Consider the following 19,733-nt stretch of genomic DNA (forward strand, 5'->3'; position numbering starts at 1 on the left):
AAAGATGAGCCTGATAAATATTAGCATACAGCTGCGTGCAGGCCCCAAAGCAGCTCCCCTCCTCCTCCAGCATCTGGGCTAGTAGAGACCATAGTTATATCTGACAGTCTACCTCCTGAGCCGGGAACTCAGTTATTAACAGTAAGAAAGTCAAACACTTAGTGTATTGCCTCCCCCTGCAGCTCTCCTTGCCCCGTTACCCCAAACACAACTGTCCCTCTGTCTCAGCAGTTACAAATCACAACCAACACCTCTACTGTCACAAACTGCACTTGTCCTTGCTGTCAGACTCTCCCCATAACCTCGCTTGTCCTGGATATGTAAAGTCAAACTGAGAACACACTGTGCAGGACAAAAAAGGACAAGTAAGTTTAAACCTTTTAATTCCTCCATTCTAAACCAGAGACTACTAAAATGGATGCTTCTAGAAGAGAGTTAGGCTCTTGGTACCAATGCAATATATAGGCGGTACGTATATGGAAACATATCTACACAAGACAAAAATTAATAATGACAATAAAAGACAGTAAAAACATTTCATTGTAAGTTTATCAGAATACAAGATACTTCTTCAGTTACTCCCTGACTTTATAAGTGCCTGGAAATTGTGTGTGTGGGTAAGTGGGACAACCACTTAGTCTGTCAATTCCCAAAAAAGTATTTTACTTGTACTTACTGCTTGTAAGCAGTATGCAAACTGACATATGCAACAGTCTGACAAGAATTTGTAATAAATGCACCTTGTCAATAAATGCCTGCTCGCTTTGGCCTCTGCTCTGCCCATATTTAATTCAGAGACAGAGCATTTACTGCTATTTCTTTAGTTCTGGAATCCTCACATTTGCAGCAGTATTTGCTTTTCATTTCATAATCGTAAATTTACCATTTTTTTGTAATGGTAGGAGACTACTACTCTTCCAAAATTACTACCAGCAAACTTAAGTCAAAAGTTTGATAACGTTTGAAAAAAAAAAAGAACTTAAGAAACTCTAAGTTTCCCCCTTTTCGTATTTTCTGCTCTTGCTCACAGTAATTGTATTTTCACTGTTTTTATTACAACCTCACAAATACCTAAGACAAATTTCTTACAATAGCTACATTTATGCACATTTCAGGTGTTTATTAGAAATCTAACTGCTACATTAGTAAGTCATGCAGCATTTGCTCAGTATAGGAGAAATCCTTAGATGGAATAAAAAGGAAAAAAAAAAAAAAAAAGGAGTTGTGTTGCCAAGTGAAAAAGCACAGGCAGAAGACAATGTGAAGCATTAGGTTCCAAAAGTATTCCTGTATCATTCCAAACAGACTGTTCACCCTTTAACACTTCCATTAGTCCTCCTGCACCAAAACAATGATTAATATATCTATATAAAATGAAGTATATGCTACTAAGAGGATATACTTAGGTCAAGCCTTTGATATTGATATTCTTCCAGTAAGTGACAACCTGTTAATGCCTTCATATGACCTACCCAGTGAACACACTGATTACAGGTTTGTAGCTTTTAATTACTGCTGAAGTGAAAGTGTTAAAAGGAGGTCAAGCTCTCCAATAGCGGTGCGACCTGCTGACCTTTCCATTGTTACTAGCTGAGGATGGAAAAGTAGAAGACGAGTAAGTAGATGACTCCAAGTCTGGGCCCTCCACGGAAGAGCTCTGAGATATGTCGGGCCCCTCAGTAGAAGGGGATCCCCCCTCTGCCCATTGCACACTTACAATTTCAGAACTGTCTGAAGGGGTTACAGCGGAGTCTGGACCTTCTGTAGTAGTCTGAGAGCTATCACTAACTGGTGAGGAAGCCTGTGTTCCATCATTCAAGTCCATAGTGGGATCTGAGTGGACAGCACTGATCTGGCTGGAGCTTCGACTAAGCACGTCATCTTCTTCCCCTTCAGTAGCTGTACTTGTCAAATCACAGCTCGTCAGGTCAACAGAGTCTGACTGCAAAGTATGTTGAGAACGTGGCTGCTCAGTAATGATATCGTGTCCGGTAGGATCAGCAGCTGAACTCCCTACTGACCCAGCTGTTGACACACCTGATGAAGAAGCTAGTTCACTGGTTATTTCACCCTTCATAGAAGCTGCAAAACACAGACATTTATGAGTCAATCAAAAGTTTAAACTTGTGTTTCGCTCTTGATATGGACACCACATACTAAGCCACATATTAAACTAGGCTAAGGAAAGTGTATAACTAAACAGTTGAACTACAGGTAGAGAAACAAGCATCTGTAAGACGCCATTCCATCAATACCAGTACCATCAATACCATCAATGTCATACTGATGACAGTCTATCCATTAAAAAAAACAACCCACAGCCAATTTCATTAGGTAAACATAAGTTTTATACCCAGGGGTATTTATGGTTTCAGCTTTTTAGAGCGTCTTTTGAGCGCCCATCCACTTCCTAGTCACCATAACACATCACATTTATATTTTACATAGAGCAATAAAAGAAGGGCTCTGTAATGTATAGCAACACAGGTTGACTGCACTGCTAAATGGAAAGTCAGCTACCTGCAAACGACGCAGCACTGACATCTGACCGGGTTTCAGGATCATCCTCCAAACCTTCTTCTTCACCAAGAAGTATTTTACCTGAGAAGTGATATAAGAAAAACCTTTAGTTTTCCAAAATTATAGTCAACTTGAAATGCTGACCAGTTAAAGTCAGTTAGATGTAAAATTATTTTTAAAAAGTTTATCCAAATAATTTTTCAAAGCTATGACAGGAAACGGATGGAAAAGAGAAAGGAATGAAGAAAGTGAATATCCAGTCCTTCACTATCTGACCCGGAACGAAAGAGAGCAGTGACAAGGAAACACACAGTTAACCAATTCTATTTAACAGTACAGCCATTCAGGAAACTACCTATGACCTTACTCATTCCAGTTTATTTTTGTGGACTATGATTAAGATCCCACTAATTTCATCAAGGAGGTCCCTGTTACTAAGGACTGGATACCTGGCATCTGGATGTCTGCCCTCAACTCAGAAGGACATTAAAGCACCACAAATAAGACAGTAAATCATCTCTTCCTCCTTAAGGCTATGAAAATTATCAAAGGCTACTTGCAATTTGAGGCTTGGAACTCCAATGATAACAGAATGGAAAATGCCTAGGGGGAAAAGCAGCACATCCTAGAAGCACAAGACAACATAAGCGGGACAGGGTGATGAACCATGCACAACGGCCATTAAGATCCAGGGACTAAGACAAAAATCTTCAGAGAGGTTTTTGCTATAGGAAAAATGAGAAACACTTAGTAACCCAACACAATCATCCCAGAGCTCTCTTACGCACTGAGTAGTATCTATTTAAAATAGAGGCAGTGGAAAGAGAAAGATAAATGCAGACAGACACTGCCTGGGAGCCAACCAGGGACTGAAAAGTCTGTAAATGGGACAGGACACAGAGTGCAGAGGGAGCTCCTGTGAGCCCGTATTTCTGGATCTCACAAGTTGATTGCTGAGACAGAGGGATTCATAACTGCTTTGAGATAAGCCTATTCTGCCATTCAGAATCAGCTTCACTGTTAATCTGAGATTCATCATACAAGACACCAATGTTTTGATAACCCTAGGTGAATTATTTTGCCTTTAATTTACTGGGGGGTAAAAAAACACTATCAGACTTTTGTATTAACTTCTCTAACACAACTGCTTTCATAATAGCAGTAACACTGTAGAATTGTCTTCCTCCAAAAAGTATGTTTTATATTATTCAAACCTGTAAGGCAGAAAAGTAACCATGATCTTTCCATGTATATTCTATGTAAAATAACAGTAATTAATTGAGAACTACAAAGTTTCTACAAAAGTATGAGTAAAATCTTGCTAAGAGTTCTCAGCAAAAAGCATGAAAACCAGTATATTCTCTATTCTTTCCCACATTTACATCCATTTCACTGAAACAAACCAGGATATTCTTCTGCTTTCCACAGCTGATCACCTTTAAAAGTGAAAGAGGAAGGACACTGAAAAACATTTATCAGGCATATTAGTCTTTGTATGTTTAAATGAGTATGTAACACAAGCTGCAGGATAATTTTCCACTACTTGGAAAAAAACAAAAAAATCAGTTAAGATGCCGACACAGGCCTTCATTTCAAAACGAGTTTTCAGTCTTTTTTGCAAATAATAATAAATATCTTTTGCAAATAATTTTGTGAAGCTGAAACATCAAAAACCAACATAGGCCAGCTGCTCAAAACTGAGGGCAGTCTGAAACAGTAAGGCTGAAAAGACATGGAATATCCGAGTTCATATGTTAGGGTCACAGATTTCTGCAGATCTGCTTCACTTTACACTCCTACACGCAAAGGAGTATTACAGCTAGACAAGTTTCACCCCTGGCTGACAGCAGAAGGCTACTACTTTGTATGGTAGTAGACTGCAAAACAACTTCAAGTAGGAACTGGGAATAGGCCTGATTTTTCCTGCCTTTCTACAATGCAGAGCAGCAAAAAATGAATAATCCACAATCTGAAATTAAACCTGTACAAAGCAAAAAATCATGAACAAATTCCTTAAAATTTTTTTATGACATTGTTTTAGACCACAAAATCTTCATGCCATCATCTTGAAAAAGGATAAAAGCTGATGACTCACACATCTTCCCACTGAGTAAAGGAAAAGTTACTGTTTTAAAAGTACTTTAATTGGATTTACACTATTATTAAAACTACAAAGTTACACTGAAGACTACTAGCAATTCTAATTACCAAAGTAATCATTTACCATTTTTCATTTTAAAGTGTTATGCATTGTTATTCTGATTTTGCATTCCGTGTCACCTTTGGATGCTGCAGTAATACCTACTTTCAGAACACTCTTTCACTCTACTATTTCTAAACTAGAAATTATCACTATATCCACAAGTACTATTTCATTCAGTTCTAACCACAATTTCATATTTAGTTAATATTCTTAAAGTATATCAGTACATTCAGCATCATGAGATTCCTTGTACACAAAGACAGGAGGCTATATCTGGAAAAAGTGTGAGTTGCTATAATGGTCCTTAAATATTGTATGATCTTATTTAGTCTTAAAATGTTTTCTTTCAAGTTTCTCTTTTCAGTACTGCGCATCTCTCTGCTTACTATGCTTGCACTGACTGCACTTCACTCTTACACAGGTCCACTGCAACAGCAACGTTTAGCTCACCTCAAATAGGCAATGGAACTGTTACACAGGTGTAGCTAGACCGATTATGGTACTGATATGACTGGTTTTAGGCAGTATAAACTTTTAACTATATATGAAGTACATTCATTCACAAACTGGGAAAAGAACATTTCAGAGAATATTGTATTAATTAAAATCCTGCTTAAATGCATTACCTACTGAAAAAAATTAAAATATACACAGTAAGACACAGAATGTATAGAATGAATCATCAAGAACAGAAAAAGAAATAAAAAAGCATCATATCAAAGCATGCAAACATATACATGCATTAGTGAAGAAAGAAAAATAACCAGGCCTAACAAAACCAGGAAGGTGAACTATTTGTGAGTTACATTAAAGATTAAGTATTACCATCAAAAAGGGAGAATGCCCTGTTCAGAGAGATTATTTTTAGATATGCTCTTTAGAAGTGAAAGTCGCATCAATATTTATCATCATAATTTGGCCAGTGATCTACAGCAAAAATAAGAATTATACTGCTTGGAATAATTTTAGAATATCTGGATTGCCGTATCCGAATTTGCATCAGAATTCTTTTAAAATTTACAGTAATTAAGCTCAGCTGATAACACAAAGGCAATTGTGAAACAAAGACCAAAGTTCAGCAAGACAATGAAGTGGGGAAGTGGAAGAAAAAACCCCAACACCCCAGAACAAAAAACCAGAAAGGAATGCAATTAAAGATTTGTTTTTGAAAATAATCACCTTTATGCTTTCTCGCAATAACAGGGCTGCATGAAGACCCCCCTCCAGCTGCAAATCACAGAAAGTAACACATCAGGGCAAAGACAGAGCTGCTGAAACCATGAAGGAATTCTAATAGCCACAGATGGGAAGAAAAAAAAAACCACAACAAAAAAAAACCCAGGAAAAAAAAAAAAAAAAAACCAAAGCCAGGAAGAAACAGCAAACTTGTTGCTTTTAAAGTTCAAGTTTTTTGGATCATTCACCATCAAATGACTTTTTCTTTTTCTATGCCACTTGTGTAAATTTTGCTTTTTAAAAAATACATTCTAAACTTCTCCACTACGATTTCTTCTGGTTAATGAATTTACCTTCTAAGAGCAGCAATATTAGAATGACCCATTAGTTTAATACAGAAGTCATTACAGAAATCCAATCAGGGACTGATTCTTTTGAAACACATAAATAGCAGTTAAGAGACAATTTTAAGAACATGCACTTGACAGACAAGAACATTGATAGTTGATTTAGCAGTTATGGACAAACTTAAGTCATGCTTTAATTTCATGCTGGTTTCGGTATTCAGCAAGGAGCTCTCAGTTAATAAAAAGCTGATCTAATCAGAATTTATATGAATCACAGTTGTCAGATGCTCGGTGAGAGTACATTAAGGGGTGGGGTGGGGAATCTGTCACCAGTTAACTTGTCCTGTGTAAGCAAAAAAACTCTAATCAACACAAACTGTAAAAAATACTCGTTTGTCACTACTCAATAAATGTATACCCACTTAAAGGAAGGAAGGAAAAAACCCTTTACTGTACTGGGGATAGGGGGGAAAAGTCATGTATAACTTCATACATTTTGTTTTATCCTTCATACTTCTGGCTAACACTGAGAAATACAGCTGCTGATACATGTTCCTCTCCTTTTACTCAAATTACAAAAAATACAGCTTACCTATGAGTTCCACTATGCTCCCACTGCGGTTCCTGCTGGCAGATTCATCTTTGGATACACTGACCTGTGCAATGCCCCCTGAAGCAGTCAGGGCATGGAGAAGTTCAGGTGGTGGCGTTCTAAAGAGCTGTTGTAATAATTCTAAAGCTCCAGTCACAACATTATGGTCCTGATGCTGGGTGTAATGCAAAGTCAATTCATAAACCTAAAACCCAACAAAGGAAGTCTCTATGAAGACACAACATGCTACATTTCTTTCCATACACCACATTAAATTTCAGTGGTGCGTTAAAAAAAATGACTGATATTTGCTATATCTAATCTTCACCACACTCTTCCAAGGGGAAAATATCAATTAGTTGTAGCCATTCCACTGCCTTTTTGTTAGACATCTGTTTCTGTTCATTGTTATAGAAGGAGGAATCACATCAAAGAACACCATAATGATTATGAAGTTCTTTAGCTCCTTTGGGAACACCTAGCAAGGACTACTGATGCATTTTTCTGGAATTATTAATAAGTAATGACCAGAAATCCCAGTCACTGGATCAGCTGGTCCATTAAAATTGACTAAGATGAACAGGAATTTGAGAAAAGAATTTATTATGTTCAACATCAAACTAGTGCTCTATCATACTATATATGTTTTATTTATTTTCCTTCCAATTAGTACTCTTCAGATTAGGGTTATTATTCATATTTTACCTGTATAAGTTGTTCTGGTGAAGGTGAAATCTCTGTTTCTTTTCTTGTTACACCAAAACTGCCTTTCAGGCTGGTATCCTTTACTTGTTGTTGCAATAAAGGTATGAGATACCTTAGTGTAAGTAAAACACCCAGAATTAAAAGAGTAGGATGATCATCTTCTACAGGAACCAACAAGCCTGTGGGTAGAAGAGAAGCAGTCAAATCATTTACTGACAGTGGCTAGTTTCAACAGATATAGTGTGTTAGTTTCACATAATCCATGTAATAGCTTCTTTAAAAAAAAGAACACAAAAACCACCAACAAAAAAACACCCAAACAAAACCTAGTAACAACTTAAGAATATTTTCTAAGTGTAGAAACATTTCTGAAATAGAAATATTCTGAAATAGAAAGTGTAGAAATATTTCTGAAAATCAGTAAGAAGTGTGAGAGAATGGTCAGAGGATCCTGTCTCACCTTCCCTGTTCCCTACCTCTTCTCACTCTAAATAATCACAAAAAATGTTTTTTTGTAATACCTGATGCTTTCACCGAATGATGTAGACTTTCTTGCTCCCCTCACAGGCTTCTTCTCTCTACTTGACCATTTAACTAAGGCGTAACATAATTCACTCACACACACGCGCGCCTCTATCCTAATGAATGACATTTACAGTTTTGCCTCCTCCCTCAAGTACTGGGAACCTTGTTCTATATGTATACCTGTTAAGCAGAGCCAAACCCAAAACCTATTAAGAATAAAAACAAGTTATGGAAAGTAACACAGCTTTCTACTTGGGGGTGGAATGGGAATCAGAATCAATTCATTGAGTTCCTATTATTGCTCCTGTCTGAATTCAGTACCATTGCCAGGATGTTACAAAACATAACATTTGAGGCAGGAAAGAACAACATGTGCATAGATGTATACCATTTTCAAGTCACAGAATGAGGAATGTCACTACATAGCATTTCAATTTTTCACTCATACTTGAAAGATGCAAGGCTAACAGGATAACGCTTTATTTATCTGTTGGTCTTCCTTACCTCTCCTTTTGCAATATAGTCTACATAGTAAAGAACCCCTCATCAGCAGCAAAACTAAGGCAAAAGTTTCCACTACAATCCAGACAAGCATCCCATCAAGCTGCAAAACACCATAAAGACCATGCAAACTTCTCAGATGAAGAAATACGGAAGCAATACCTGACACAAAGTCGTGAGCTTTTAAATAAAAAAAAATTCACTTTCTGGTCTAAGTTAGGTTTTCAACAAAGAATCTACATGGTGCTACTTCCAAAAAAGGCTACAGGGTATGTATGTGTTCATGACCCAGAGAACAGCAGTCATAGCCTCCACCTCAGACCTGCTGCACTAACAACCAAGCTGCTGAACAATGCAAGTCTTCACAGGCTCCTGAGCAAGTTCTTCCAGAATCCCAGGAACTCTTTATTATCCAACAAGCCACTTGCTTCTCTAACTTTGGCCATTTCTTTTAAACATTACTCAATTAGCATTGCAGCACACAGACACACACAAACAGCTTGAGTCACATCTTCATCTAGCTTCACACAAAACAGAGAAAACATTAGCAGTGTAACTGGTAGTCTAAGCACTTTTGCTTTGCCTGAAAACATCTCACATAGGAAAAGTGTCTTACATGGAAAATAAATTCATCTTAGTTATACCCAAAGCAAATTTCGTTCCCCTCCCCTGCCCCCCCCTCCCCCGAACCCCTGAATCTTACCTAAAAGTACATTCAATAACCAGGCATAAAAATACTGCATTCTTCGTGAATGTTGACAGATGCTTACTGCTGATCCTGCCGCTGTTCGACGGATAGTAGGGGAACTGGATTTAAGATTAGCTATGAAAGCTTTTAATAAAACCTAAAAAAACCAAACATAACTTACTTCTTACTAGAAAGAAAAGGAAAACACAGGTGAACTAAAAAAAGTCAGCAAATGTATTTTTCATTCATTCAAAGCATTACTCAACACGTATCAAGCAAGGGCAACTTCTGCCTTAATTCAGACATGCAGATGTAACTGCCTTCTATAATGTGACTGATAATGCTGACAACTTACTCTGTTTTGAAACATAACAGGGAGCACTAATAGGTTAAAGAAAGATACCTTGATCTCATTGTCATTTGCAAAATTGCCAAACGCTGCCATGATTTTTGGTATCGCTGCAGCTAGTGTCTCTTGTACTGACTCTTCGGGTCTCTTACTTATTCGTGTTAGACAGGGCAAAAGGTTCACTAAGTACGGCCTAAGTATAGCAAAGGAGAAAAACTAATTAAACATTTTAAATTCATACTCAAAATCTGTGGTATTACTAAATAACAAAAACCATACCTGTTAGCTACACAGAATGTAGAAAACGAGACAACAGTCTTCTGAATACAATTTTCAAACATTAAGATAGAAGTAAGAAAAATACACTTAAAAAAATATACATCATTGTCTTCGCAAGATTCTCCCCCACTTCCTCCCAAGTCATGTACAGCACAGAACTAAAACTCCAATAAAAGAAAACCAGCTAATCAAATAAAGCTACTTCAGAGAGAATAATGTGATAGGAATTCTTCCAACCTCCCAAGTGAATACTTAAAACTTGAGAACAGTAATATCTGTATTTTGTTAAATCTTCTCTGGAAAATTCACTTACTAGGACATGTTTACCTGCACTTTTGAGGCCGAACTAGATGGGCAAGCTCAGCAAATCTCCAGAGTGCAGCACGTAGACTTCGAGAAGCACCATTCTAAACGCAAGTATATAATTGTTACGTTTCATCAAGCAAAACCATTTACTAAAAAATACCTAAAATGTATGATAGTATGCCGTTTTATACCATTTCAGTTAAAACAGATACAAATGGAAGGTGTCTGGAGGCCATAAATTTCCGTTAGCCAAAAGAAAGCCAACTCAGCTTCATGATTGCCTTCATTTTCTAGCTGGTACAAGGAATTTTCCAAGTGAACAAAAATGAATAATAAGGAACACCAAGAAAGAGAAGGAAATGTCTGACAACACTCTGCTGAAATCAGCTTAAAATATCACAGAGAAAGGCATAAACCAACAAAGAAACACTGATGACAGAGTCTAAAAATCACTGGAACACTTGCAGAGATATAAATGCAGCATGAAACTGACAGCAGTGGAAATATGCTAATAAATAATGTTCAACTCCTGAGCATACCAAAGGAAAAATCCACTTACTGATCTGTATCACTTCATAATGGCTTGCATCCTGAAGTTTAGTATCTATTTGTCTGTACTGACACCTTCAGCTGTGCACCTGACTTGAGCCTGAATGCCTTTAGACCTGGTGTCTAAGGATATAGTACAGTTCTTTAGTACTGTTGGAAATACAAAAAACTATGGAAGTCAATAGATGTCTAGGAAAAATTGTGTATCTAATGTAGTTTGAACTTAACCAAAATGCTACTCAAATCAAGCACCTCTGAAGACAGAGCAGAGATGTTTAGAAACTGTTATTTCTTTCTTTCTTTAGCTAGTGTATCAAAGGCTCATGGTCATGTTAGCAGGACAAGCAAAAAAGCCTTGCATCTGAATTACAAAACGTGCATTTTTCAGGTTTGCAGTCAAACTTCAGATTCTGACATGGCTCCTAAAGTGATCCAACTGATGCACAAACAAAATTCAGTCTGCTGGGTGTTTCCGTTATGCCTGCTATCTCTCTCTTGCCTTTGCCGTGAATCTGAGAGCAACTACTCAAGAAGCACATGCCACATGAATAACTATTTCCTCCTGCACCTGTCATAATGTGGAGCCTTCAAAACGATTTTTATGTTGGCTGTTTTCTGTTCATTAGCTAGATGTCCATTTCTATACCCTCAAAAATTTTGTATGACATTAAGACACAACCACACAGTAACATATCGATGCAGACTACTTACAGGCCCTGTACCTGACAGAAGATAAGCTATCCACATTGGTTTTGTTACTTTTTCTTTCCTAGGAGTTCTATCATTTCCAAAGAAATGTAACAAAAAGCAGTAGCATTGCTGTCTAATAAGTAACAGCTGTATTTTCTCTCTACACAAGCCTTGCTATATATTTATATAGACACATGATTTCAGTGACACTGTCCTGAACACGTAATTTTTCTTTTGTAGTTGTATACCTCAAAAAAGCTATTACTAAAATTCTTCCTGTGGACATATTAAATCATGAGTTTTGGTGCAAAGAGAGATGCTTCAGTATTTTTACACATACTTCTTAGAGAAGCTGTAAGTACCCATCACACATTCACAAAGTAGTTAAAATTTTTTATCAGGCCACTTCAGGTCTTAATCAAATGATTCCTCCAAGAAGTTATGTCAAATTAGGAACATCACTGCCCTCCACCTACTTTTCACCACACTTTGCTTGAAGTTTTTCTTTCCAGTTCAGTCAATAAACATCATGAATATGAATATAAACATCATGAAATCATGAATCATTTGGGTGCAGAGTCACTAAGGTTAACTCAGACTGCTGTTCACACCAAATGCTCATGCATTTTCTGCCAGATAAGCTTTCAGGAACTGGTTAAATCTAAACAATGGGGCCAATAGTGAGGAAATGGGTAAAATAATGCATTAAACAGTCACAAATCCTTCCTAAGTGAAACTTTGACCTTGATATTAAAAGACATACACTATTTATTCACACTAATGCCACATTCCACCATACTAAAACATTAATAAATACCTTATTTCAGAAGAACATGGAAGAAACTCACCTTTTTAATCTCTTTATACAATTCTAATTGTAACCTAGGCAGATTGGAATCCATCAAAGCCTGCAATAAAATGCATTGAGAATGTACTGTATCAGAGAGGGGGCACTTTACAGGAACAATGTTACACTTGCAATAAAACAGCTTTGAAAAAGGCACAAAACTATCTAACTGCCCCTATATTTGATGTATAACCAAAAAAGTGTTAAAAGACAGACACCTTTATCTTTCCCACAAACACAAAACAGAACTGTGAACAAATTTTACAAACAGTTATTTGCACTTATATATTGACTGCTTTACCCATTCTACCTAAAAAAAGACCATATGGGATCAGACCACAGGCAGCGCCAACCTAACATGCTTTCTGGCAACGACCAGGAATAGATACTCATTAATAGAACATTAAAACACAAAAATAGTATTCACAAGCAGCAAGAGGTATTCCCTGCTGTACATCCCCAGCATCAAGTAGTCCTCTACTACTTCTCAAACTGAGGCTGTGCTTGTACCATTACCTTTAACAGCCTTTGAAAAACCCTTCTTTCATGAATCAGCCTATTTTCTGCATCCATTTATTACCACAAGGTGTTTTGGACACCGTATGTATCACATCCCAAGATCTAATCAAGCATGCTGTGCCAGAGCACACATTGTAGTTTGAACCTGCAGTCTGGCTAAGAACTAGGGATACATGAAATCAAAGCAAGCACCCAAAAGTAGTAATTTTCTCTTCAGCTCAACTCGATCATTCCCTCTCAGTCTCTAAAACAGCAGACAAGGAAAAAAATATTAAAACAGTTCTGCTTATATACAATCTCTTCCTATAGAATACTTTGTATACAAATGATTACCCTTTCTCTTACATTTTGTTCCTATTTATGAACATCCCAATTCTTCAGATTAAATGAAAGCTTCACACCGTGGTGTAAGTGCTATAATGTTTAGTATTCTATTCTTCTGTCCTTGCCCAGTAACTCCTAATTTTCTATCTGTTTTCTTGACCACCAGCCATTAAGCTCACATCTTCAAAGGATTCCTCATGACTACAAAATTTTACATGGCACATGCTGATGTAGAGGCCGCAACTGCTTTAATATGGTCAGTGAAGTACCTGTGGCTCCTCCACAGCATGATTCCCCTAGACTAAAACTCTGTGCCCCAAAACTTCATTACCCCCAATTATACCAATCATCATAATAAAATGGTACTACCTTCCCCAGAAAAATCTTACCTGGCTCGTATCTTTATTGTCATAAGCACCCCAACTACTAACTGCAGGTGCCTAGATGACAGTAGGTAGGGATAAGTTTTGTGATATAGGTGAGATTTAAGTTTTATGAGAAGTTCGCTGCCCCTGTATATAAGGATATCAAGCAACACAAAAAGGCACCAGGTACTATTTGGCTTCAAGGATAAATTGTCCTTACACCACACTCAACTGGAGTTTGCGTACCTATCTTTTTAGCAGGCTAGAATCTAGCAAGTCACCCTAACCAGAAAAAAAACTATAAGCACAGTCAATCCAAATTACTACAAATAATAAATCACAGTTACTGAGACCAACTGTACTCCAATCTGTATCAGATCCCACAGTATCGTCAGCACAGAGAATACTACATTATACATCAGCTTCAGAAACATGACAGCTTCAGTAACACCTTACCCACAGAAACCTGTTAATTCCCAACTTGGTATTTTTTCTTTTAAATATAGATATCACCAAGGCTAATTAAACATGGAGCCCTTTATGCTGTTTGTGATATTCTGACAGGTCAGCATAGTGATACTTGAAGACGACCTAGCGAGTGTTTACCTAAACTTATTTGCCGTTTCAGTTTATAGTCATGTCTACACAGAAGTGTTAGCATCTTAATTATACTAACACGCATAAACTCCAGACAGACACAGTTACACAAGTAACACATCTGTATTCTTATATTTAAAGAGAGAAAATATAAAGCATCTTTCTGGCAAAAGAATTAGCCTCTAAAAGGCCTGAGGTACTAAAAAAGTTAAACGTTGACTAATAGGCAAGCTTAGGGGCCCAGCTCACAAGCATCACTGCTACTTGCACAATCAAAAATAAAGCTGCCCATCTTTTTGTCTCTGCATTTATATGCAAGAGCATGTCTGCCTAAAGATGTTGCTTTCACAAAGCATAAACCAGAAATAGAACACAAACTATGACCAGCTTTGATAAGTCTGATGCTTCCAAGTGGTTGGAATATCACAACTATGACCACTTCATAGCTGTGACCGACTGGCAAGCTTAATGACTGATAGAAGACTGTCGTTTAAAAATCACAGTAATGTTTAAAACAGGAAGTACCATACAAAAATTTGAAAAGGAAAAAAACCCTGAAGTTTTTCAAGGTATCTTGAAACTTGCCAGAAAACAACAATATTAAATAGATTGTTAATTATTAAAAAGGTTAATTTTATACCAAGCCTACAGAAGAGTTTGGTGGAAAGAGAAATGTTTCAGAGATCTTTTAAAGCAAATTAAGTTACATCATGGTGTATACATTTCATAGAGTGCTGGACTCCGGCAGATGGAAAAACTTTTAAACCAGAACACACACAGCAAAGTGCTACAGGGCAAAACAAACAAAAAAAACCAAGACACTTGCACTTCCTCATTCCCTATCATTATGAGATATACTACATAATCAGTAAGCTTTCTCCATACAACTTTCAGCCACAAGCTCAACTCCCAACACTTAATTCATTCAGATATCAAACAAATATAAGTTAACCGAGAGAAATCCTTACAGAAATAGGGTTGTTTTGTTTGCTTGCTTCTACACACCCCTTCATGCTAAAGAAAATCATTACTTGTGTATTTCTAAAGCACTTAAACTTTGCATCAACTACATCAATTATGCAGGTACATTACATTGACTCAGAGGTCAAGTATTTCAGAAAACTGGGGGGGGGCGCGGAGCTGGGGAAGAAAGGGCAGATGAAGGTAAACTTGTCCTGGAAGCAGCACCTCAAAGCAATTACTCAGAAGGCTCATTTTGAGACACTTGAATCAAGATTTAGACCTTGCTTGACCTCATATGAATGCCCATCTGCTCTTGTCCAACAAGCACTTTATTCTGGATCACATTAACTTCCAGAACACCATATTTATCTTTATTATTATCTAAAAGCTCCTCCTCCAATATCAGCAAATCACACTACCTGAATTACAGCATACTACTAGTTTGGAATGAAAAGCCATTACATTTTTCAGTCAGCTTTTTAATGATATTTTTACATTTCCTCACATTAAGTATCTTTATGTTTACAGAGCAATATAACAGAGTATTCCTCCCATACAACAAAATTATTTTAGAAAAGCCCATGTTCTTGTTTTGGTTAATGAATGACTGAAGAAAAGAATGCATTAGAACTATGAATGACAGAAGACAAGTTAAGTATCTTTATCTGGGCATAAAAAGCTCACCTAAGAGCATGTACACAATTCAGCAAAGCAGCTTACTTAATCTCTTACAGTATGAGAGATCATCAACAATAAGAAAAGCAACTAAAAGAACATCAGTGTGAATTAATACAGGACACTGCATCAAGAAGAGGAAAAATCTGATAGTACAGCACATGAAAGTTCTTACTTTAATAACTTTATTAAGGCATTCATCAGCAACCATCCGGACATCAGATTCTGCATCCTCACTGCAGAGGAGAAAGAGTTCCATAGCAATTCCCAGCAGCTTCTGAAATTCTGGAGAATTTCTAAATAAACAAACATTAGGAAGTTACTATGTACACTATGCAAACATCAACACTATTTTTGAGGGAGTTTCAGAATCCAGCTACACATGTATGATACACAGTAATACACAGGGAGGGGACATTCAGTGGATTAAGATTCAGAAGATCATTGCCTTTTCCTACATAATCTGGTAAGGTATTTGACCCCTGTGCTTCAGTTTCTCTGTCTGAGGCGGAAAGGTCATGCCTAATCTACAAATGGGTAAACATTACTTACTCCTTAGATTTTGGGCTGGTTAAAAAAAATAGTAAAATTGTACCATTCCAGTTTTAAACAAAAGTTGAACATTTAACATCAGCAATTATCAGGAAACCTCCAAATAACTAACACTCCAAAGTAGCTATCCATAGTAAGGCAATACATTAGAGACACTGTCTTACCTTAAAGACTGAGCAACTATGTTTTCACATATTGTTAGGCAATGATTCACTCGATCTTTCTTGGTAGTTGAAAGTTCTTTCTTTCTAAAAGAAGAACACAATGATAATGAGTCTGAGATAACTTCACTCTAAAAGTGAACAGTGACCATTTAAACACTCTTGCTAAAATAGTTTCTAATGATTATACAACAAAATGATGCACTCTTCTGGTCATTTTATCAATAGTTGTATAACAACTACCTGTAGTCCCACAACTTCAATATATTAACTGCTGCTGAGAGCAGGCAAGCCCACAAGAAGAAGGAAAGGTAGACACTTGGAAAAAGAATTAATCATTTAACAGGGAATATCATATTAATTCTGTAACTTTCACTGAGAAAATATCTGGGGAACAGAACTAAAGAATGAAAAGCAGTAAAGGTAAAGGAAGGTAAAAGTGGAGTGGACCTAGAACAACACTGAAATAAAGAAACTGATAGAAAGAAAAAGGCTGGGGAAAAAATGCCATGAGAACAAGTCTTGCAGACTTAAAAATACCACTTTTCAAAAGACCTTCCTCACACATATCACCACCTTAGGCTTTTTTTTGTCTGGCAAGTTCTTGAAACTTAAGAGTTTTATTAAACTGTTTTGTATCTGAACTGGAAAAGATGCCAAGGCAATCCTACCTCACACCGCATTCCTCCAAATGGTTCTGTAATTACAGAAATAGCAAAGCTCTCCTTGGGCAAAGTCTATGCCCATCAAAAATAATGTCCCTATAGTAACACTGGATATAGTCCAGGAAAGGCCAAGGCTAGTCAACTCACCGCAAGAGTGTAACGTGAAGGGAGTAACGTTCACAGAATCAAAGAATGCATATCTACAAGCAATGCAGAGTACAATATGAAAAGCTTCTACTTCGCAAAATCTGTTTAACATTCGCTTCAATGTGATCTAAGATCCTATAGTCCATTACACCTGAGTCTAGAACAGAAGCTTCTGCCATGCTCCACCCCCAAAGGAACTGAAAAAACCCCATATATTCACAACTATGACTGAAATTTTTCACTCACATTCACAGAGATTCTTCCCTTTTATTTTCCAAGTAAGAACTGTATCTTTTAGCATTAATTTTCTGTCTTAAAAAAATAGCAAAACCATCAAATAGCAAAAGGCTTCTGAACTAGAAGTTGGAAAACCATGTGAACAGCCTGGACTTACATTGACATAGTTAACGCAACATTAAGGACATACAAGTAGCCAATAAACACATTAAATTAAGCTAACTCAAAACACATTGTTAGACAAAAATTTTGAATAAGCAAGCTGTAATATTCAAGAGCTTTAGCTCAAATAATAGTACAGTTTTTGAGGGGAAAAAAATCATCATTCTTTGCAAGTACCCCTGTTCTTTTTCTTCCATCAGGTTGGAAGCAGGGGGTTGAAAAGTGTTAACTCCCAAGGTTTTGGTTTTCCTTCAAAGGATCCTCTCATCTCACCTCTTAAACTTTCTAAAAGGGCAAGTATTTTTTAAATAGTTCTGAACAAACCCATTTTTTCCATTATAATTTGGTAATATCTTGTTTAGGTAAGCTCTACTGTTGCTCAAAGAGGATCTCTTCTTTGGCTTGTGTTCTTATGCAACTGGCAGAATACGAGTAGCCAACCTGAATTTGATCCAGACATACAATGCCTTTCTCTCCATCTTGAAAAAGCAACACAGAGTCTTTACCATCACTTTCAGTTCAGATCACCTCCAAGAAAACAGCCAATACTTCCTAAAATGTCCAACTGATTTTGCACCTTAAGCACCATTTATATGAACAGGTACCTAAGAAAATGAGTAAGTAATTTCAACTTTTGTGATAATTTTACCTAATACTGCCCACATCTCTTCTGAGCACCGTTTTCAGTACACATTCAAACCAAGAACAGAATAGACACGTCTGAACTTGCCCACAAGCTCACTATTTCAGACAGAAAACATATTAAAGACGTTGCTGGATGAGAGTGCTTTCAGAATAAAGTTCTTTATCATCTACACATAATATAGCCCTGAGCAAGGCAGGCAGTAGTGTTCAGTACTAATCAGAGTAGTACAAATCAATCTCTTTGGCAGATTTCTCTAAACAGAGAGCTCACCTGACACTGAATCTAGCACCTCATAGAAAGAAGTAACTTAAAAAATTGAAAAAGGCCTGACTAGAGAAAATGTAATGTGAAAACTTAGAAGGAACACATATAAATAACAAGTTACCATTTAAACTGAAATAACAGAAACTAGAGGCGAAGACTAACTACTAGTTACTATCCAAAGCGGAAGAGGAACAAACATCCAACTGAGTTTGCTGTACTGAATCTTTCACCTGCCATTTGGTTATTTAACTTCAAAAAAATCTGCTTTTGACAAAATAGAAAAAAAGGTGGAAGACAAACACTTGATGAATGTTGTGTGCACCCACATTTTCTGTGCCTACAGAGGAACAGTATCTAAAACACATGATTTTTTATTAAAAAAAACAAACACAACAAAAAAGGCCTTTATTTAGAAGTATTGTGAAGCCCTCAGGCAAACTGCTGATGAGCATACTCAGGAGGACAAAAGCAGCATCACACATTTCTTAGGAGAGAGCTGAAGTAGCAAGCCCCAAGCTAAGGTCATTTAAGTTTGATGAATAACAGAAGGCCAGAGATACTGGAAATAGCTGTTATCTACAGGAAAGCTTCATCCCACATGCAGAGAAATTTAACCTTCTGAGTACTTCTACAGACATTCTCTAGCCGAGAAGATTAATAAACAATATAAGAAAACCAGCAAGCCCAGATATTTTGCACTCTGAGTTCTGATAATCTGGCTACAAAGAGATGCAGCTCACTGATGCTAATTTTTATCAGGCCTTCAAATTAAGGATATATAAAAATAGTACTGAAGCTCTAAAGCTGAACCAGCATTAAGAAAAAGGGCCAAGCCAAACGGCTTGACAATAATCTTGAGAAAAGTAATGAGAAACTCAAAAAAGAATCTATTAATAACAAAGAGAAATATGAGTGGATCAATGTTTAGTAACAGACAGCGATGGAGAGTAAAATTAACTAAACAGGTCTACAACACACCCTAGAAAAGCTAACTCCAAAAAAATATCTAGGAACCACCACTGACAAGCAGGGCAATATGTATTATCCACACAGCTCATGTTGTCTTCAGATAAGCAAAAAAATTCATGATACCGCTACATACAGAACTGATGAAACCAATTTACAACCACAGCTTCAAACATAAAAAATCCAGGAAAAATAATGAGTATAGAAAAATGC

At 36.9% G+C, this 19,733-nt stretch overlaps 1 protein-coding gene across 7 annotated transcripts in view; it reads right to left on the bottom strand.

Annotated features, from left to right (window-relative positions):
- Positions 1–19,733, bottom strand: part of HTT (huntingtin) — an 87,672-nt gene that overhangs the window by 64,654 nt on the left and 3,285 nt on the right. For 3 of the 7 annotated variants that reach the window (XM_056339123.1, XM_056339142.1, XM_056339181.1), the window contains exons 2-12: positions 16,437–16,520; positions 15,896–16,016; positions 12,279–12,338; positions 10,213–10,292; positions 9,661–9,799; positions 9,273–9,414; positions 7,544–7,722; positions 6,839–7,043; positions 5,903–5,950; positions 2,521–2,601; positions 1,718–2,082 (exon numbers count right to left, since the gene is read on the bottom strand). In XM_056339123.1, the coding sequence (XP_056195098.1) occupies positions 1,718–2,082; positions 2,521–2,601; positions 5,903–5,950; positions 6,839–7,043; positions 7,544–7,722; positions 9,273–9,414; positions 9,661–9,799; positions 10,213–10,292; positions 12,279–12,338; positions 15,896–16,016; positions 16,437–16,520 (1,504 nt within the window). Of the gene's footprint in view, positions 1–1,717; positions 2,083–2,520; positions 2,602–5,902; positions 6,808–6,838; positions 7,044–7,543; positions 7,723–9,272; positions 9,415–9,660; positions 9,800–10,212; positions 10,293–12,278; positions 12,339–15,895; positions 16,017–16,436; positions 16,521–19,733 lie in introns of those variants that run through there. The other 4 variants (XM_056339133.1, XM_056339161.1, XM_056339170.1 and 1 more) reach the window with 4 other exon arrangements.

The sequence above is a fragment of the Falco biarmicus genome, chromosome 1 (assembly GCF_023638135.1).
Source record: "Falco biarmicus isolate bFalBia1 chromosome 1, bFalBia1.pri, whole genome shotgun sequence".
Classification (NCBI taxonomy): Eukaryota; Metazoa; Chordata; class Aves; order Falconiformes; family Falconidae; genus Falco; species Falco biarmicus.